Here is an 18,905-nt window from a genome sequence, read left to right as displayed (position 1 = left end):
TCACGCCTGTACTGTAAACATGAAGATGACGCTAGCAGCTGCTTAGCTTAAAGCATTTAGATGGGAAAGTGGAAACCTCTCCAGATTAAAATCCACCTCCCAGCACCTATAAAGCTCTCTTATTATCATGTAGTGTCTCGTTTAATCCGTACAAAAACACGCCTATATGCCACTTTATGGTTAAGTGCCGGACAGAATATATTTTTGTGGGGAGCAGTAACTTTAAGATATAATATATTAATATGTATGATTATTATATCAAGATCACCTCAAACTGTACATTCATCAAACAACAAGACCACAACAAGAAATGTATGAATATTAACAATATTTTGTGATTTTTAATACTGGCTGTGCTTGCTGTTATATATGTATTTTATATATACATGTACATATATATATATATATATATACAGGACTGTCTCAGAAAATTAGAATATTGTGATAAAGTTCTTTATTTTCTGTAATGCAATTAAAAAAACAAAAATGTCATGCATTCTGGATTCATTACAAATCAACTGAAATATTGCAAGCCTTTTATTCTTTTAATATTGCTGATTATGGCTTACAGCTTAAGAAAACTCTAAAATCCTATCTCATAAAATTTTAATATTTCCTCAGACCAAGTTAAAAAAAAGATTTATAACAGCTGAGTGTTTGTCAAGGCTCAGGAAACCCTTGCAGGTGTTTCGAGTTAATTAGACAATTCAAGTGATTTGTTTAATACCCTACTAGTATACTTTTTCATGATATTCTAATATTTAGAGATAGGATATTTGAGTTTTCTTAAGCTGTAAGCCATAATCAGCAATAAATCAGAATAAAAGGCTTGCAATATTTCAGTTGATTTGTAATGAATCCAGAATGCATGACATTTTTGTTTTTTTAATTGCATTACAGAAAATAAAGAACTTCATCACAATATTCTAATTTTCTGAGACAGTCCTGTATATGCATATTTAAGACATGCAACTCACCTGATGAAATCCCAAATAGTCCACAATGGTTGAAGAGGCATAAAATACCATCCCATCACTGCTCACCACCAAGGCAAAGCCTGTAAGAGACTACACAAACAAACACACACACACACACACACACACACACACACACACACACACACACACACACACACACACACACACACACACACACACACACAGACACACACACACACACACACACACACACACACACACACACACACACACACACACACACACACACACACACACACACACACACACACACACACACACACACACACACACACACAGAAATAAGCAGTGACTCAGAGTAACTCATGCAGCAAATAAACTCAAGTGCAACAAATACATAATTGACAAACACAAACAACTAGATTTGGCGTCTTTGCAAAGCTCGCTTTAGAAGGCACGATTGCACGCAGCAGCAACACAGAGCATCAGAGTCAAATGTTTTTTGCATTTATGACCCAACGGCGGTTACAGTCGTTCCTGTACTTTTTCAGCAAAGCAAAGCCAGAATTTGACTCTTGCCAGATTTTTGTATAGCACATTAATATCATTCTTTCCATATTTATCAGAACAGCAAATACAAGTAAAATGGAACAAAAGACTCTAATACTGTACACTGGTGCAGGAATGAAAGACAGATGGCTTTGGAGGTGAGTGGGCCAAGTACAACTTGATGATTTGCAATGCAAAATATTGCTTTTGACCTTTTTGAATATTTTCTGGAGGTATTTCAATTCATGGTATTTTATTTTTCAAAGTGGTTAACTAGAGGATGACATGCACACCAATTTGCGTCCCTTTAAATGTATGTATTTCATCAGAAACTTTGATAATTAAGTCTGTTTGATCGCTAACATTCTTTGATTTATAAAAACCAAACACGTTGATTAAAAGCAGAAACTCCAGACACAAACACAGACTCGGGCCTGCATTCCCTCTTTACACACACACACACGCACACACACACACACACGAATAATGTGTTTTCAGCACAGCTCACAGAGTCAAGTGTTGATTAAAGAGAGAATTTCAATAAATACATAACTGGCTTCAGTCAATCGAGGACGGGAGGACAGATGGAGGTGGAGAAAAAAAAGAAGCAAAACAAGGGAAGGAGACGTGGAAGAGTCTTCCTGTGTGTGTGTGTGTGTGCGTGTGTGTGTGTCTGTGTGTTGTGCACAGCTGTGATAGCGTGACAACTGCAAGGCTACTTGACTTGCGTGACTCCTGCTGCCGAGTCTGTCATCTCTATTTTACTGCGAGACTATGCAGGTCTTCCCCTTGTGTGTGTGTGTGTGTGTGTGCGTGTGTGTGAGTGTGCGTGTGTGTTCTATGTGGTATATCTCTCTGTGGCCTCTAACTTCACACTCCCTCACTTTCTCCTAACAGTGATGTGATTGCCTCAGTCATGCTCAGCTCCCTGCACACGCTGCATCCCGAGCGCATCATAGACTGCGATACCCGTCTGTCTGTGAATCGAGCGGTTCGCCCACGAGGACATTTGAGTCAAACTCTGACAAAGCAATGTTGTGACGGAAAAACTATCTGGACTATGATATGACAATATGGTCGAAAGCATACATGATGGGGAGGGAGGGAAGCAGAGATGGGAGGGTGACTCAGGGTCTTGGTGGTGTAGATGCAGATGGTGTTTGACAACTTCAACTGGCACATGTTCATAACATCCAGGAGGAGGGGGGGGGGGGGCTCACATAGAGACACACAGCTCTCTGCAGCAAGCACTCAAAAACAAGCAATGAGAAATAACACATGCACAAATACATATCTGCTATGCAAAACAAGGTGTGTGTTTGAATGTGGGATCATTATAGCTCAGCATAGTTTCCAAAATGCGTCTGACGTGGACGTGATGTTGGCTTTATGAGGTCCAACAAGGCCATACAAAAGCCAACATTTACATGTTTGGTTCATTTCGGTTGTTTTTAGACCGTTCACCTTTCACCATTCCTCTATGGAGGACTCAAAATGACTTAAGTATAAATAAATAAATAAATGAATGCATGAATAAATACAAGAATAAATAAATAAATGCTTAAATAAATGTAGAAATAAATAAATAAATACAAGAATAAATGTATAAATACAGAAATAAATACAGAAATTAATAAATATAAGTTATAACTCAACAGGACATCATTAAATAAATGTATTTCTACATTTCTGTATTTCTTCATTTATTTATATCTCTATTTATGTGTCCACACGTATTTCTTCATTTATTTATGTGTGACATTTACGTGTCCGTATATTCAAATGAGCTGGGCGGTCCGAACCTCGTTGTTGAACAGGATTGGTCAAGTCAGGGAGCAAGACAGAAGCAATCGATCCCTAGCACTTGGATCTGTAGACGAACAGCGTTTATTATGCATTCTTGTCTGTACATTCTAAATACTACTGTTGTTGAGTCACGGAATGTAATTTAAGGATGTTTTCAGCCGAGAAGTTAGTAGTTTAAGCATCAAATCTGTGGTCGGTTTATCGAGATTCAGCCTAATAAGGATATGCGACGGAGATTTGAGGTCCTGCTCGCGGGACCTTTGAGCTCCGGGCGCCGGGCGCTCAGCGCGCTGTGTGGCCGCCGAGAGAAGCCTGATCTCGGCAGGACTTTTTGAAATGCTCCGCTGGCTCCGACGTCTCCTGTAGCGGCTAAACATGAGATATAATTAGGTTTTGGAGGATCTAAAGAGCACAACGAGTTTATTATTTCCTAAAAGATAACGTTACGTCAATTTGACTGAGGGTTAAGATTCATAACTTCATATTGTAGCGACCCTGGGTCAGGAAGCTACGAGACGTTGTATAGTTATTACCGTTTATTCGTAGCCTACGCCAAACAACAGTGAACACCGCAACACATTCTACTCCACTGTAAAGTATTTTACAGTGAATAATTGGAGTAAATTCATGCGCAAGAACAGTTGATGTGGTGACGTCACAAGACCAGAAAGACCGTCCTGCGTCCTCGAGTCTGGATTCCAAGACCAGATTCCAAAGACCAGACTCCAAAAGAACACGAGTCTGTACTCAGTGTTCTTGGAATTGATAAACGGCTGAAGTCAAAAAGCTGTCTAGGCTAAGTTCTGTTAACGGTGAGCTGAGCGAGCCAACTTCAGCGTCATGTGCCAGGCAGAAATAGTAGAGCATAACACACCAGGTGCATCACACTCCTGTGACCAATCATGCTTTAGAAGAGGTTCGGACCGCCCAGCTCATTTGAATATACGGACACGTAAATGTCACACATAAATAAATGAAGAAATACGTGTGGACACATAAATAGAGAAATAAATAAATGAAGAAATACAGAAATGCAGAAATATATTTATTTAAAGATGTCTTGTTGATTTATAACTTATATTTATTCATTCCTGTATTTATTTATTTATTTATACATTTATTTAAGCATTTATTTATTTATTTATACATTTATTTATTCATTTATACATTTATTTAAGCATTTATTTATTTATTCTTGTATTTATTCATGCATTCATTTATTTATTTATTTATACTTAAGTCATTTTAAGTCCTCCATATTCCTCGTCCAAGTCTTTGAAATGCCTCGGTCAATTTCTGCAACCCATTATCTTTTTACATTTTTATTTTTCTGGAACAAATAAACCTTGGCCTTGGCAGATTGTGTGCAGGCAAACACACTATTTTCAAGTTGATTACTGTATTAATCGGCATTCAATGACCAATACATTATAGATTAATATGGTGCATTTATTTTTCACATGTCCGAAACTATTATGGGAACATCTATAATTTACGTTGGGAGGGTAAAGGCCATTTATGATTTAGCAAAAATGCCTCTACTGCTCAAATAATCATTATTCTATTTTCTTTAGGAAAAACCACCACGCTTAATACCAATAGGTACACCTTTATTCTCTATTGAAGTAAGAAAAGTTATAATAACAAAAGAAATACTGTACTCAAATTGGCTACTCGATGCTCCCTCTCCTTTCACATTTCCTTCACTTCCTCGCATACTAAAGCCTTTAGGTAATGGAAACAGGCACCTGCTGCTGGCCTGCGCCGCACATATCTGCAACTACGACGCCCCCAGCTCCCATAACCGCCCCAGGGAAACTAAAAGCATTGACTTACACATCTTAAGAGGTGCTTTGCACGCAGAGCCCAAAATAAAGTATTGGTTCACTGAATTTTGATGCGAGGGAGAGGAGGGGAGGAGGTGGTGGGGGTGGGGGTGGGGCGGCCGTGTCTCATTGTTTCGACAGAGTTCCTTTAGTGTTTCCTTCTGTCTCGCTGTCACAGTGAGATGAAAGCAGTGACGATGAGGTCATGACAAACATGCAGAACTTCTGGCATCAGGAAGCCACATCCGTCACACACATACAAAGGTTAGCACAAGACGGGATTCTGATGTATTGAATGATGTTGACATTGAAAAGGTTGGATATCAGCCAATGAGTGAGACAGCAGCCCCACATAAGAAACACATTACAGCTAGCTGTGTTGCTCTAGGGAAGGCAGATAATGCAGCAAGGACCGCGTGAGCCGACATGGAACTTGGCAGAGAAATGTCGGGTCCCCAGAGGATGATCCCCTTCCGACTATGGTGATTCCCTGACAGACATGTTTGGTTCCGACTTAAATGTCTCGTCAACTGTTTTTGATGGATTGCATCAGTAAGTTTTGCTCATGTTATTTTGATATTTGAAATTTTATACAATACATATATTATAAACATATAATATTCTAAATACAATATTTACAATAAAGCTTACACTAAATGGTATATTTTTCTTATGACACTCAAATTCCAAAATGCATACACAAGCATGCACAAGCATGAAATAATGTACATGTCACACACGTACCATATACCTATAAACACACATCCTCACACATACAGAGAGACACACACACACACAAGCATCTCCGCCGGCCCCTCTCTCGGGATCTCGCCCCCGTAACAACTAATGCTCAGTTTGCTGTGAGGCCCCGGTGCCGGCTGAGTCACGCAACGGGAGGCGGCACATCGGCACGGTCAATCTATCCTTTTGTTTACCGCCCCATTGAGACAACCCGACACGTAAACAGAAGCATCAGTGGACCAGCTCGCCCCCGAGCTAGTTTTCCGGCCGATGATCAGTGTCGTTTGTTGTTCGACGGATAGCCATTAGAGCATTGAGTGCGTAGCGAGGATCTGATGCTAAAATAATTCCCACGTAGCGGGCTGGTTACGGCCTCCCGTCGGCTTGGATGCCTTCAAGAGAAACATTTTCCTCTCTAGGAATTTAACAACATATCGGACAAGTTTGACGTAAAATATATTCAAAAGATACATCTTGTGCGTTATTGGTCAAGTTCGACTAAGTGTCCTGGTATCATTCAAAAATAAAAATAAACGAGACATGACTTGTCATACCCTGAAATATATGCACGTATGATAATCTTAATCTGTCTGATTAAAGGTCTGAGGTCAACCGACAAAAAACAATTCTCCTATTTGCTCTGATTAATGTTGACAGACTTGGTGTGTTTTTCTCACTCTCTTCTGCTCACTTTCACACACGACTACAAGCATCCAGACAGAGATGCACTCACACACACACATACACACACACACACACACACGCACACGCACACGCACACACTTGACTGGCTGCTAAAGCCGCCAGCATGTGTGAGTCCCCACCTCCTTCATCAGCTCTGACACTGTCTCACCCGTATGTCACGCAAAACCACAGCTCTGCAAAGGAGGTCAGGGCAAAGGGCGAAGGGCACACACGCATGCACACAAAAAAGAAAGAACCCCCCCCCCCCCCCACACACACACACCCCTACCTTGCTCTCCATCTCACGCTGACTCAGTCCCACTCAAACACAAATGCTCTCCCGACTGACTGGAGCTCGCGAGTATTTTCATTGCGGGAGACACCGGTTTGAGAGCAGCAAAGTGTAAAGTGCTATCCTAAAACAACACGTAGGACGGCCCACGCACACACACATAATACTTAATGTTCACACAGTTATTCCACACATACACACAACAGCCATGTGGGTTCTTACTTCCAGGAGGAGGCTGCTTTCATTGACTGCGGCGCCCAGTGGATGGCTCTCTTTCCTGGGTTCAGGGTTTGAGGATGCTGTGCTGATGCTGTGCTTCCTGGAGGGCTTGTCGTGGTTCGCTGCGAAAAAGACAAAGGAAAGGGTCAATTGTCTGGAACGAGGGGCTGTTGAAACAACAACAACTGAAAGGAACTTGTTGGTTTAAGGATGTAAAGAAATGCTCTAGATATGAAAATAGCATCCACAAACAAAGCGTGTAAATCATAGCCGGTCCTTAATTTCATGAACCTTATACAAGAAGGTCTGGAAAATAAAATCAAAGCACACGCAGGTCAAACTCTTCCACTTTCCATGTCAGCACATGAAAGTAACAGGATGATAACGACAATGATTACATTTTCTAAAGCTTCTAAATTCTCCCAAAAAGCCTGTTTGGTGCGGCACGCAGACATGTGGCCGGCACATGAACTGCATCAGTCTCCTTTCACACTGCGCGATCACCAGATATCAGTCTGTGAGGCGGGGGCGGTCGAACGAGGCAATACAGCGGAGGATTTCAGGACTTTACGGGATTCTTCTCACACGACACAGCCACACGCAAAGGCCCGCTGGTACACACAGCTTGAGGTGGAGTGCAGCATTGAGTGCTTTTGGGACGTCTGGTGGGTTTCAAAATAGACTTAAAATAGACTTGTGTGGAGGATGTTATTTATTCTCCCGTGCTCCGATATTCAAAAGAGTAGAAACATCTTCTTCAAGTATAAAACTATCACAAGTGAGTCACGCTTCATCAACTACTTACACACAGGCCATGATCTCTCCGCGGCAGAGTAAAAGGCCGACCTACCACCATGCCAAATGCCAAAGTGTGTACACACGCAATTAGCCGATGCGTGCAGAAATATCACATGTGCATCGGTGACGTGTGCGTTGCGTGTCGGAGGCATGTTTGCGTGTTTCTCTTCTGGGCGTGCTGTCAGTAGGCATGTGGCTCACTCCAAGAGATCAGCCCTTCACTCATTGTAGCTCTCATGATCTGGAGCTTGTGTCTCGTTTTGAAGTCCTTTTTGTGTCGTCTGTCTCCCTGTGATTGTCTGCCCTGGTCCTGATTGTTTCCTTCTGTGTGATTGCTGGCCCCGCCCTCATTGTGTTCACCTGTGTCTCGTTCCCCGTTGTCCAATCACCTCCGCCTGCCTGTGTATGTAAACCCTGTTCGTCTCATTCCCAACACACTGTGATGTCTTTAGAGGATGGGATCGTGAGGCGAGGCGTGGGTGCACAAATCAAGACGACAGGCAAAGGTTTCTTTAAATCCAAGTCTTTGTAATTTGATTCTTCTTAATCAAACAAAAAGCAAACTTCACTCCGACCCCCGTCGGTGTACACAACACACATAATGTCCCGGACTCTCCTGAGTTCCTCGCAGGCTCATCAGCCTCATCCTTTTCAGCTGTGCGGCCGCCTTCCCCCGCCTGCACTGCTGAGTGGGAATTGTAGTCTTTCACCACGGATGTCCTGCTGGTTGTAGTCCCTGCTGCAACCACCGGGAGGGAATGTACCTCCCATTAAGCACCCTTCCTCTTATGACAACACTCACACACACGCCATCGCCTCATTACGAAAAAACTATCTATGTATGTATGTAGGTATCCGGTGCATCGTATAGTCCCCACCCCCAACGGATAACCCCATTACGGCTTCCATTCCTCCCCCTTTAACCTTCTACCATCTCCTGTCCTCCCCCCATCCCTCCCCCTCCTCCTCCTCCTCATCTCTCCACCCTTTCTTTGTTCAACTCGGCATCGCAGGCGATCGACAACCGATTTCGTGACGCTGACAGAGTTCTCCTTCTCCTAATTCCCCTCTGAAGCACGCAAAGCTAGTGCGCCTGTATTCTCTCTCCCCCTCCTGATCTATATATTTTGTCTGGATTAACTTCTTCCCCGTTTAATCATTCATCCCCTCCGGGTGCGACATCAGGTGTATGACAGGAAACAATGGCCTCAATGTGAGCGATGGAAATCAGGTTAAGCGCGGTCGACTGCATCGACAGGCGGCTACGTAAACTCATCAATGCCAGTAATAACGTTAAGTATTTAGTCATCACCTCTGCTCAGTGCAAACACACACAAACAAACAGACTTATAAAAGCCACACAAACACACACAGTCACAGACACCATTATCTTCAATCACCGCAATATCATCCAACCAGTGGAAACTAGCAGAGGGAAATGGGTTTAATAAGCCTCTTTATTATCCTCCTTCAACGCCTCGGGTATTTTTGTTTTCTCTCTTACGGCAGCTTTTGGAGAGGATGCAGCATCAGGAAAGACAAACACACGGCATGATTAATTTACGGCACTTCCTCTGCCGACAATACCGGCTTTATTCATCACCACTCGCGTCTTTGGGTTTGCTTTTCTTTGCCGCTATTTTCTCCCTGGTCTATAAAGGAAAACAGAGTGGGTAATGGTGAGGCGTTTAAGTGCTCTGTGTGAGGACGGGGTGTCAAGTAAAAAGTGACAAGTAGTGGGATGTCAATGCTGCCAAGGGGTGAGGCTGAAAGTCTCGAGCCCTTCGCCCGGTCCGTCTTTCCACTTCCATTGAGAACCCGAAATGTTAAGACCCTCCAGATAGCGAGCTACAGTGGGAATCGCTTTCGCGCAACTCAAGTCACAATTGTCTCTGGACTTCGATGGGCTCAAACGGCACCTTCGAAGATTTATCGTTAAATAAAAAATTAAGATATTACATATAGTGACTGTGATGGAAGGAGATGCTCAAATTGAGAAAAGACTGCGATGTAGATGTGATCTCTTTAGATTGCTGCGTGCCAAAATGATCCCTTTTGGGGCTCCTGCGAGGCTGAAAAACAAACCTCTCGCTGCTGCTTGTTGTCAGAGACACGAAAAACGGAGTGTGTGTGCGCGTTGGTTTGTGACACAGTCCACATCAATCAGGCCTTCTCTGCACCCCCTAGGGGGCAAAGACTCGCCTGTTCTTCTGCATTCAACACCGCCTCCTTTCAAGCCACTTCCTCCCATACTACCAATAACAGCTGGAGGGGGGGGGGGGGGGAGAGAAATATGAAGAGGAACCAGAGGAGGGAAAGAAGAGATGTTGAGAAGGAGGGAGAACTGTGCAGGGGAGAGGGGTAGGGGGGGTGAGGGGGGATGTCTCTGTGGACCCATAGTGTCACCGACATGCTTTTATTCTGCGGCTAATGGAGATCAAACACAGAGGAATGTCTCGCAAAATGATGAGAAACGCAGAGATGAATATTTCAATGCGGTCCTGTGCATTAGATCCAAAAGATGGCATGGCATGACATTATGTTGCATGACTCCAAGCGCTTTAGAAATCGTGAGTACAAGAGCAGCATGCATTTTCGACTGAATGGTAGGCGATACCTCAGATACATTCTTCGGCTCACGCTGCTTTCCAGAGCAATATGCGGCGTGGAGCAGGTGTTCCGACATGGCTGCTCAGAGACACCAGCTGCTGCACGGCCTTCACCTGGGACCTGCCAGCCTGCATGCAAATACAGTCAAGCAGGTGGTTGCTGCTGCTTTTTGGGTGTGTTTTTGGAGACATTTCATAACTTTATACTCAGTTTAATTTATATGTAATGAGCAGTGGAGGACGAGTAACGAAGTCCACCTACTCACGTGCTGGCCTGAACATTTCTTTGACAACCGTGACATATCGGCTATAAAATACGACAAACTTAAAAGAAAATCGTACACACTGTTGTAGAATAAACTACCCAACAGTGTATAAAGTATTTTTACCTTCGCATTGAAAATGCAGAAGGTTTTGATTGCCGTGTATTTATTTATTTGTATGCGTGTTATTCGCATAACTTAAAAAGTATTAAACCGAATCGCATGAAATTTGGTGGGATGATTGGTTATTATCCGGGGACCATTTGATTAGATTTTGGGATCGATCGGGTCAAAGGTCAAGGTCATGAAAAGGTCAAAATCTTCTTTTTACCATAGCACGGTCAATTTTTATCCAATTGGCATGCAACTAATGCCAAAATGTTCATAATTCAATGCCCAATCTTGTGATATGCGAAGGTATGCGCTCTACCGAGTGCCCATTCTAGTTTAACTGATGTGATAAGTCAGATGCAGTTATTTTACTGCATGCTGTATTTATATATTGCATATATTTTACTCAAGAAAGGGATCTGATAATTTCTCCACCAACTGGTAAGATTGAATTAAATAATTTTCTCTGTCCGAGAAACATGCTAATGTATGAGTGATTCCCAATCACATCCATAGCACCTACATCTGCATGCAGGCTCTCCGTCTCCCTGCCTGGTGGCAGTATGGGTGCCATTTCTTGGCAGCTGATCCTCCGCTGGGTTTTTTTGGCTTGTAAAGAAGAGCTCCGGACCTGAACATGCGCACGGCGTGCTCCACAGCAGCCCCTCCCCTTCCACAAGGCTTGCGTGAGTAGAGAGAAAACTGTGTGTGCATATGTGTGTTGAGGTCGGGTTGGCTTACAGCCACTTCCTTTGCCTATTCCCGCCCCCTTCCCTCAGCGCTCTTCTTCTCTGTCTCTCTCTTTCTCTCTCTCTCTCCGCAGGCACAGGAAATCCACAGAAGAGAGAGAGAGCAGCAGCACACACACACACACACACACACACACACACACACACATACACAGAGAGAGAGAGAAGTTGGCCGATCAAGGGCTGGTTGTCACGCGAGCAAGCCGTCTGTCAATCTACCCCCCCTCCTCCTGACAGAGGGCTGGCGGCCGGCCAAAGCCTTGCGTGCAAGCCGGCAAGCCACATTAGCCCATAAAGAATTTCATAATAGCAACAGCTGTTAAATATTGATGACCGCTGGCAAGCGCTCAATGGTGCTCCGCAAAAAGGTTAAGCCTGCGCTGTAATGGAAGCTAATACTTCATTATGCCAGAGATCAAATGTCCGGATCTCGACCTGTCCAAATCCAACTCTTACCATTTAAACTTTTTTTTTTCTTCGTGTTTTTGCAATGTGGCAAAGAGAAAGAAGAAGAAAAAGGAATAAAAAAGATTCACTGTAAGAAAGTTTTTACCGCTTTCATATTTTTCTGAGCATAAACAGCAGCTTGTTCCACTTGGTTCCTACTGTTCCACTTGGATAAGTATAAAAAGTATGCATTCAAATTTCAATCACCCTTGATACTAATATTAATATTGGATTGAGGTCTCTAATCTTCCTGATATTGTTTTGGATGAGAATGTTTTCCACAGTAACATGTTAGATTACGTTTGGTTTAGAGCAGTTCCCTTTTGTGCAGAGCTCAATTGTTTTCTACTTCTCTGTTTTGGTTGCGTTGTACAGGAGTGATGAGTCTCCGCACACGAGCCCTCGGGCAAAACAGAATCGTGGCAACTGTGTGTTCTGCTACTGTATGCGGCTTGACGACACGGCGCATCATAAAACTGGCGCCACGCACTCTACACACACACACTTGCACGCACACACACACACACACACACACTGGAGGACTGTTGCTTCTGTAAATAGAGAACATGACTGATTGTGGCGCACATGTTTTATGTGAGCGTGGTGTTTGTCAGTGGAGAAAATTGTTTTTTTCTTCTGATGAACCCATTGAAAGAGTGTGGAGCCAGCTCCAGGGTTGTCTAAACACTCCTAAATTTGCCTTGTCAAGCTTTCTAAAAATGCACCACAACTTAAGGCCAACGTGGTACAATATTTATACAGACAATTAGAAAAACTAACAGAATCCAAGAAGATGGAGGCCCGAGGAGGATGTGCCTCAGCGTGAAACAATGTGCTCCCTGCTTACACACACACACACACACACACACACACACACACACACACACACACAGGCTGTATTCAGGCATGTGTCGCGTGAGATGAGCCATTTATGGGAAGCTTTTTAATTTAACTGTAACCAAATGAGCACAACAGTGTATTTTCTAATTTAGGGCCACAAGACGCTACAGTTTCTCCGCCGTTGCCGGGGATCTGACATTCAAGATTCAAGATTCAAGATGTTTTATTTGTCACATACACACACAGGGTGTGCAGTGAAATGAGCACAAAGGTCTGCTCAGCGGGGGTGAACTCAGGATACAGACTGCCTCGCCAGTCACATACATATCTGAGCAGTAACTCTGCCTGAAGGCCCAATAACAACACACGTGTACGATCACATGTACAGTTTACAGTTGGAGAAAACACACAAAGGCGGTGGAAGTATATTCTGCGGGAGTCAAGGAGGGAAGAAGGGGGGGGGGACTCCATTGTTAGGCCTACTCTCCACCCCCCTATGCTTCTATATTTATCACAAACTTCCTCGTTCAATTAGAGATATAAAGAATTTCCCTCTGGGGGACCTCCGTGTCCGTGGCACACTTTTGTGGGAAAACTGTTGACGCACTTTCGACTAAGCCAAGCTCAGAAGGCAAAACACGTTTATTTTTAGATCCTTAGTGATTGTCTTTTTTTCTTCTTCTTCTGGTTGGCCAACTGTCAAATTTGATAGAAATAACTGATGCATTTCTGCAGCAGAAATGTGACAAAATAATGTGATTGTCTGCGCCATGTGTGCAGAGATAGACGCACTGCATCGCTGTAATGTCTGTGTTGACGCGGTTACTCTATAAATAGCTTTTTCTTGGATTCTTGTTTTGATGATGACGGCTGTGGCTCGTTGCTCTCAAGGAGCGGGCGGTTAATACAATTTGCATTCAGGAACCCAACCTGGGCACAATAAAGCACGAGCCTTCTCTTTCCGTGCTCGCAGACAATCTCTGTTTTCACGAGCAGAGAGTCAAGGGCTTGAGATGAATGCGATGAAGTTTATGTGACCATTTTGCTGGTTGCTGTAAAGCCCATCTCGATGATGTTGAGTTTAATTAGTGATGCATTTAAAACAAAAACCTCTCGTGCTTCAAAAACAAACAAGGAGCATGGAACCAGATGTGCCATGAGAGGGGGATTTAAAGTGTTTTTAAATTAGTTAAATATCATTGGAATTGCAGAGGGGGAAATAGTGAAAAAGGCACTCATTATGTTGTTGTGTTCCTCATAAGTGGAGTTATTTAGGTCCAGATCTTGGTCCAAAAATTCTCCTTCATCAACATCTAGAGTGGAACCAACGCACTGCAGAGCACAGAGTCGCTGGCTTACAATGTATAGAATAAACAACCATAAAGGCTTTATTATATAGCTCACTCATTTCACTCAGTCGGTCCTGCACTGAGTTTTTTATTCGAGGAAGAAGAAGAAAAACGCACCAGAACCTCAGCTTATTCATATTGAAAAAGGGAGTTCTGAACAGCAACTCAGGGAATAATTATTAGTCCTCTACCCTGTATTTCAGAGAGGGGAGGAGGGCAAAAGAAAGGCAGAGAGCAGAGCTACGGTTACAGTCGGCAGCGTTGCGTGCCAACTAGTGTCACCGGCATTATTCACAATAACAGGGAGAAAGAAGCACAACAAGCCTCAGATTATCCCCCTCGTAGTCTCCTCCCTCCGGGCCAGTCAAAAGCAATCATCGCTTGCTCTGCGCTCACAACAGAACACTTAACAGGTTTTCTGAAGAGCCACACCTTTCATGATTTCATTTTTTTTTTACTCTCCGTAACACAAAGGCAATCTGTTAAAAAGACGAGGGCGCTGTTTCGTCCCATTGAGGCAAATAATAACGGACAGATGGTCCCTCAGGCTGAATCCATAATAAGGGAAACTATGCAAATGCTGCTGCAGCACGCAACGCTAGACGAATGCTAACCGCGGAGCCCTTTTTACGACGGCAACAAGTGGTGCTCATTTGCTGGTCTTGCACTCAAGAGAGGCATCGTTGTAGTGGCGGAAACGCCAGCACAAAGTGGCTGACATAATGCCCTAATGAGAAGAGTTGCACTGAGTCCAAAAGAAGGGCGGAAAGAAAAGAGTATAAAAGTACTTTTACGGTACTTCGTTGAAACTCTGCGGGAGCAAAATGTCGCTGTCCTAGAACAAATAAACATTGGCTTTTAAACTGTGTGACAATGGATGAGACCTAATCCAATGGGATTTTAAATGCTTCATTTTCTCTGAGAGGAAGGAGAAGTTTCTCAACCCATAAAGCGACTCATAATCCTCCCGTGACACGAATCAAAACCGCAACAATTTTGCGATGCGTGGTTTTCTTTCAACGGGGAACAATGAGTTAAACGATGTATTGAGATATAGTACGAGTGTGAAGAGTGTGTCGCTTGCAGAACATCTCATCGAAAGGACACGCAACCGTGCACCAACGCACAGGAAGGCCCACCGAGGTGTAATTAAATTGATGTGAGGCGGTTAATGTGTGCCGGGGTCAAGTGATAGCCGCGATGCTTTATGCATGAAATACATTTACCTTGTCAGTCAGCAGACACTATCCGAGGTGTTATGTATCCAGTGTGTGTGTGTGTGTGTGTGTGTGTGCGTGCGTGTCGGACCACAGCCAATCTGTGAGTCAGGTATTCTAGAGCATAGTGTATTATTTAAGGTCAGTTGCATTTCAATTTCCGGTTGTCTTTTAATACATGTGTGTAAAGGCCCTGAACGTTGCCCACAGGCAGCTTCACGCCAACAAAAGCATCGGCTTTCAAAAGTAAATGGAGCCGTGAGCTCTGGGCAGTTGAAAATAGCCGAGGTGAGCACAGCGAGATATCCTTTTTCAGGTCTGGACCGATCGTGACTGTCCACTTCACATTCTCCCATCTGTGCCGCTTGCATGTCACCACAACACTAATCCAAGCTTGTTTACAGTGTTTGCTCCGATCACTTCATTTGGCTCAGGGGAGGGAGAGGACATATACCCTCTGTGCAGCGGGAAATATACATGTGTGTGTGTGTGTGTGTGTGTGTGTGTGATTGAGGGCAGGATATAGAGGGAGGCGAGGGGAGTGGAGGGGGGCATGATGAGGACTGATGGTGGGATCACGCAAGCTTGCTAAAAGAGGCAAAGTCAGGAGAGAGTCACGCATTTCTGTACTTCCTGGCATCTGGTGTTGGCGTGATGCTGCGAGTGTATTTATGTTTGTTGTGTTTAATTCCTAACCAACTGACAAGATTTTCTCGGGGTAAATAAACACTGACTTGTCTGCCCTCCCCAGACCGGCTGTCGCTCTCAATCGGAAGACAATATTTCCCCCTTTGCATGCAGAGCTGCCGACTGAAGCCCGACTCACCGTGTCATCCCCCCCTTTTGAGGGAATATCAAACCCCCTGTGCAACCTGTAAAACAGTTGCTTATGGAGGACATTTTTTCTAGTGATGACATCATCTGGGTTTTCGATGCATGACGGGAAATGTAGGATTCAATGTTTGGAAGCTTGACCCAATTTTGTCTTTAAATGTGTCTCTTCCGAGTGCTTGAATGATCCCTCACAAAGGTTTGTGTGGTTTCGTGAGTCCTTGTTGATGTAAAAAGGTTCTGCTTGAGCTTAGGACACCGTTTTTCTTTGCGTGTTTCTCCCCGAAGATGATCTCATCAACATAAAGTCCTTAAAGATGGGACTCCGCTTGTCACGGAAGCAAAGTCGGAAGCAGTGGTCAGTCCAATTTATATCCATAACTTTAGATTTTTGGCCATTTTCATGGAAAATAGAGGTTCTTCCAGAAATAAATCCTAGTCGAGCATTTAAACAGCATTAAGATCATTATAGGAAAATGTAACTCTCCTAAATGTTCCTACTTCTTTGAATGTCTGATTGCTGCAGGATACTTGATTTTAACTTTGTAGAAAGCTGCAGATGGCAAGGCGTAAATGTGGAAAGAGTTTCAGGGCAAAGTTCCCCGTCTAATTAGATTTATGTAAATAGTAGGTACCATCCAGTCATCTTGTAATTTGATTTGTTAGGATTTACGTTACTTCTAAAGACAGCTGCTTACATGGATGAAATGCGAGATGAGATCATGTGCATCTGATATTTGTTTTCAAGCTGCAGATAGAAATGTAATCAAACAGGAAAGCGTGCATTTATCCGTCGACTCTTCAAAACGCTTAGATCAGAGTCCTCGCATGACTAATGGACGTTTGGTTCTGAAAAATATTCCGTTTGACGAGCAGGAGGCCCCAAAAGGACCGGGTTCAGAAAGGCTCAAGGAGAAATTCTTACAGTTATGTTGAAAACCAGGACCTAACGCACGGCCAGTGGTGTATAGTAACGAAGTAGAAGTACTTCGTTACTTTACTTAAGTAGTTTTTTTGGGTATCTGTACTTTATTTTACTACTTATATTTCTGTTTACTTTTACTTTTACTTCACTACATTTTGCAATGAAAACTTGTACTTTTACTCCGATACATTTCCCCTGAAACAGTATCGTTACTCGTTACTACGGAAAAAAATAATCATGAGAAACATCAGGGACTGTTGTGGAACACACCTCAGCGCACCTGAACGCAGCACGAACAAGCAGGTTGGGGATCAGTGGTCCTTGCCGCGTGTTTTCTCTTCCCAGTGATGCCCAGGATGTTAGCGAGCGGCTACAGATACGACTCATTTCATCATGTGAAGCAGCAATGGAAGCGCCGGCTACTCGAACAACCACGGGGACCAAGATCAACGTCCGTGGCCATATTTGGGCGAACTCTTTTCTTTTGTCGGAGTGAAAGTTTCTTCCTACCGGATGAAGTGCCTCTTATGCCGACCGAAAGCTACGGAGATATTGGCCTTCAACAACTCACCAACCTCAAGAAACACATTGAGGTAAATTAAGATTAATCCCATGAGCCGTAACGTTAATGTTTAGTCATCATAAACCTGTTAAGATATCTAGCAGTGTTGTCCTCAGGATTGGAGTAAGTTATATCTTTGGCAGGAGAGGGGGAGACAGGTGTCTGATTGTCCTACGCATGTTGTACGTTAGGCTAACGTTCGCTAGCTATCGTCAATTAAAGAGACAATTTGCGTTAGTGCAGCAGACAGATCTCTAGCGAGTTAATGAGCTGAAGAAGTGTTGACAGTTGTGAGAATTTGTTGATTTGAGTCGTCTTAGCTATAATATAATGCTAATCATTACAGCATTATTATAATTATTTGTATTAATATTATAAGAGTGACGGTCCAGTAATGGCGACGATATTGATTTGGGACTGTTGTTGTGTTTAACTACAGAGATACAAGTGCATATTCACAAATCAACTCTGGATGCACGGACAGTGCATGAAACTAAATGTATAAACTTCAAATTAAAACAAACTATTTTGTACAAAACTGTTGGTTGGGGTCATGACATGTTAGGAAGTGTTATTAATTCTATCATGTCTGTAATACTCTCACTTTATTTCAGGAATGGACTACATCAAGCAGCACATGGAAGAACCCTCCCTGCAGCTATGTGATGCCACCAGGTCCAGTTCATCTGATGAAGAGGACTTCTTCTTCGTCATCTCAAGCGCATGACAGCAGTAAACAGCTGGATGGAGACGTGGATCACGTTGACTTGCTGAAATGCTTCCCAACTGTGTGCTGCTGTCTGTGAAGCAAGACACACTCTACCTGCACCAGGGCCTGTGAAGCTAGACACACTCTACCTGCACCAGGGCCTGTGAAGCTAGACACACTCTACCTGCACCATCAGGGCCTGTGAAGCTAGACACACTCTACCTGCACCAGGCCTGTGAAGCTAGACACACTCTACCTGCATCAGGGCCTGTGAAGCTAGACACACTCTACCTGCATCAGGGCCTGTGAAGCTAGACACACTCTACCTGCACCAGGGCCTGTGAAGCTAGACACACTCTACCTGCACCAGGTGAACGGCTCTTCAGCATCGCAGGACTCGTCTTCAGCCCCAGAAGAGCGAGACTGACATCTGTCCATTT

At 43.6% G+C, this 18,905-nt stretch overlaps 1 protein-coding gene across 1 annotated transcript in view; it reads right to left on the bottom strand.

Annotated features, from left to right (window-relative positions):
- LOC130206251 (uncharacterized) overlaps window positions 1–18,905 on the bottom strand; it is a 62,360-nt gene that overhangs the window by 9,683 nt on the left and 33,772 nt on the right. Inside the window, exons 4-5 of the mRNA XM_056434125.1 lie at window positions 7,059–7,177; window positions 978–1,067 (exon numbers count right to left, since the gene is read on the bottom strand). Of these exons, the coding sequence (XP_056290100.1) occupies window positions 978–1,067; window positions 7,059–7,177 (209 nt within the window). The remainder of the gene's footprint in view (window positions 1–977; window positions 1,068–7,058; window positions 7,178–18,905) is intronic.

This window comes from Pseudoliparis swirei, chromosome 16 (assembly GCF_029220125.1).
Source record: "Pseudoliparis swirei isolate HS2019 ecotype Mariana Trench chromosome 16, NWPU_hadal_v1, whole genome shotgun sequence".
Taxonomy (NCBI): Eukaryota; Metazoa; Chordata; class Actinopteri; order Perciformes; family Liparidae; genus Pseudoliparis; species Pseudoliparis swirei.
The sequence above is the reverse complement of the archived record's forward strand: the minus strand, read 5'-3'. Positions and strand labels throughout refer to the sequence as shown.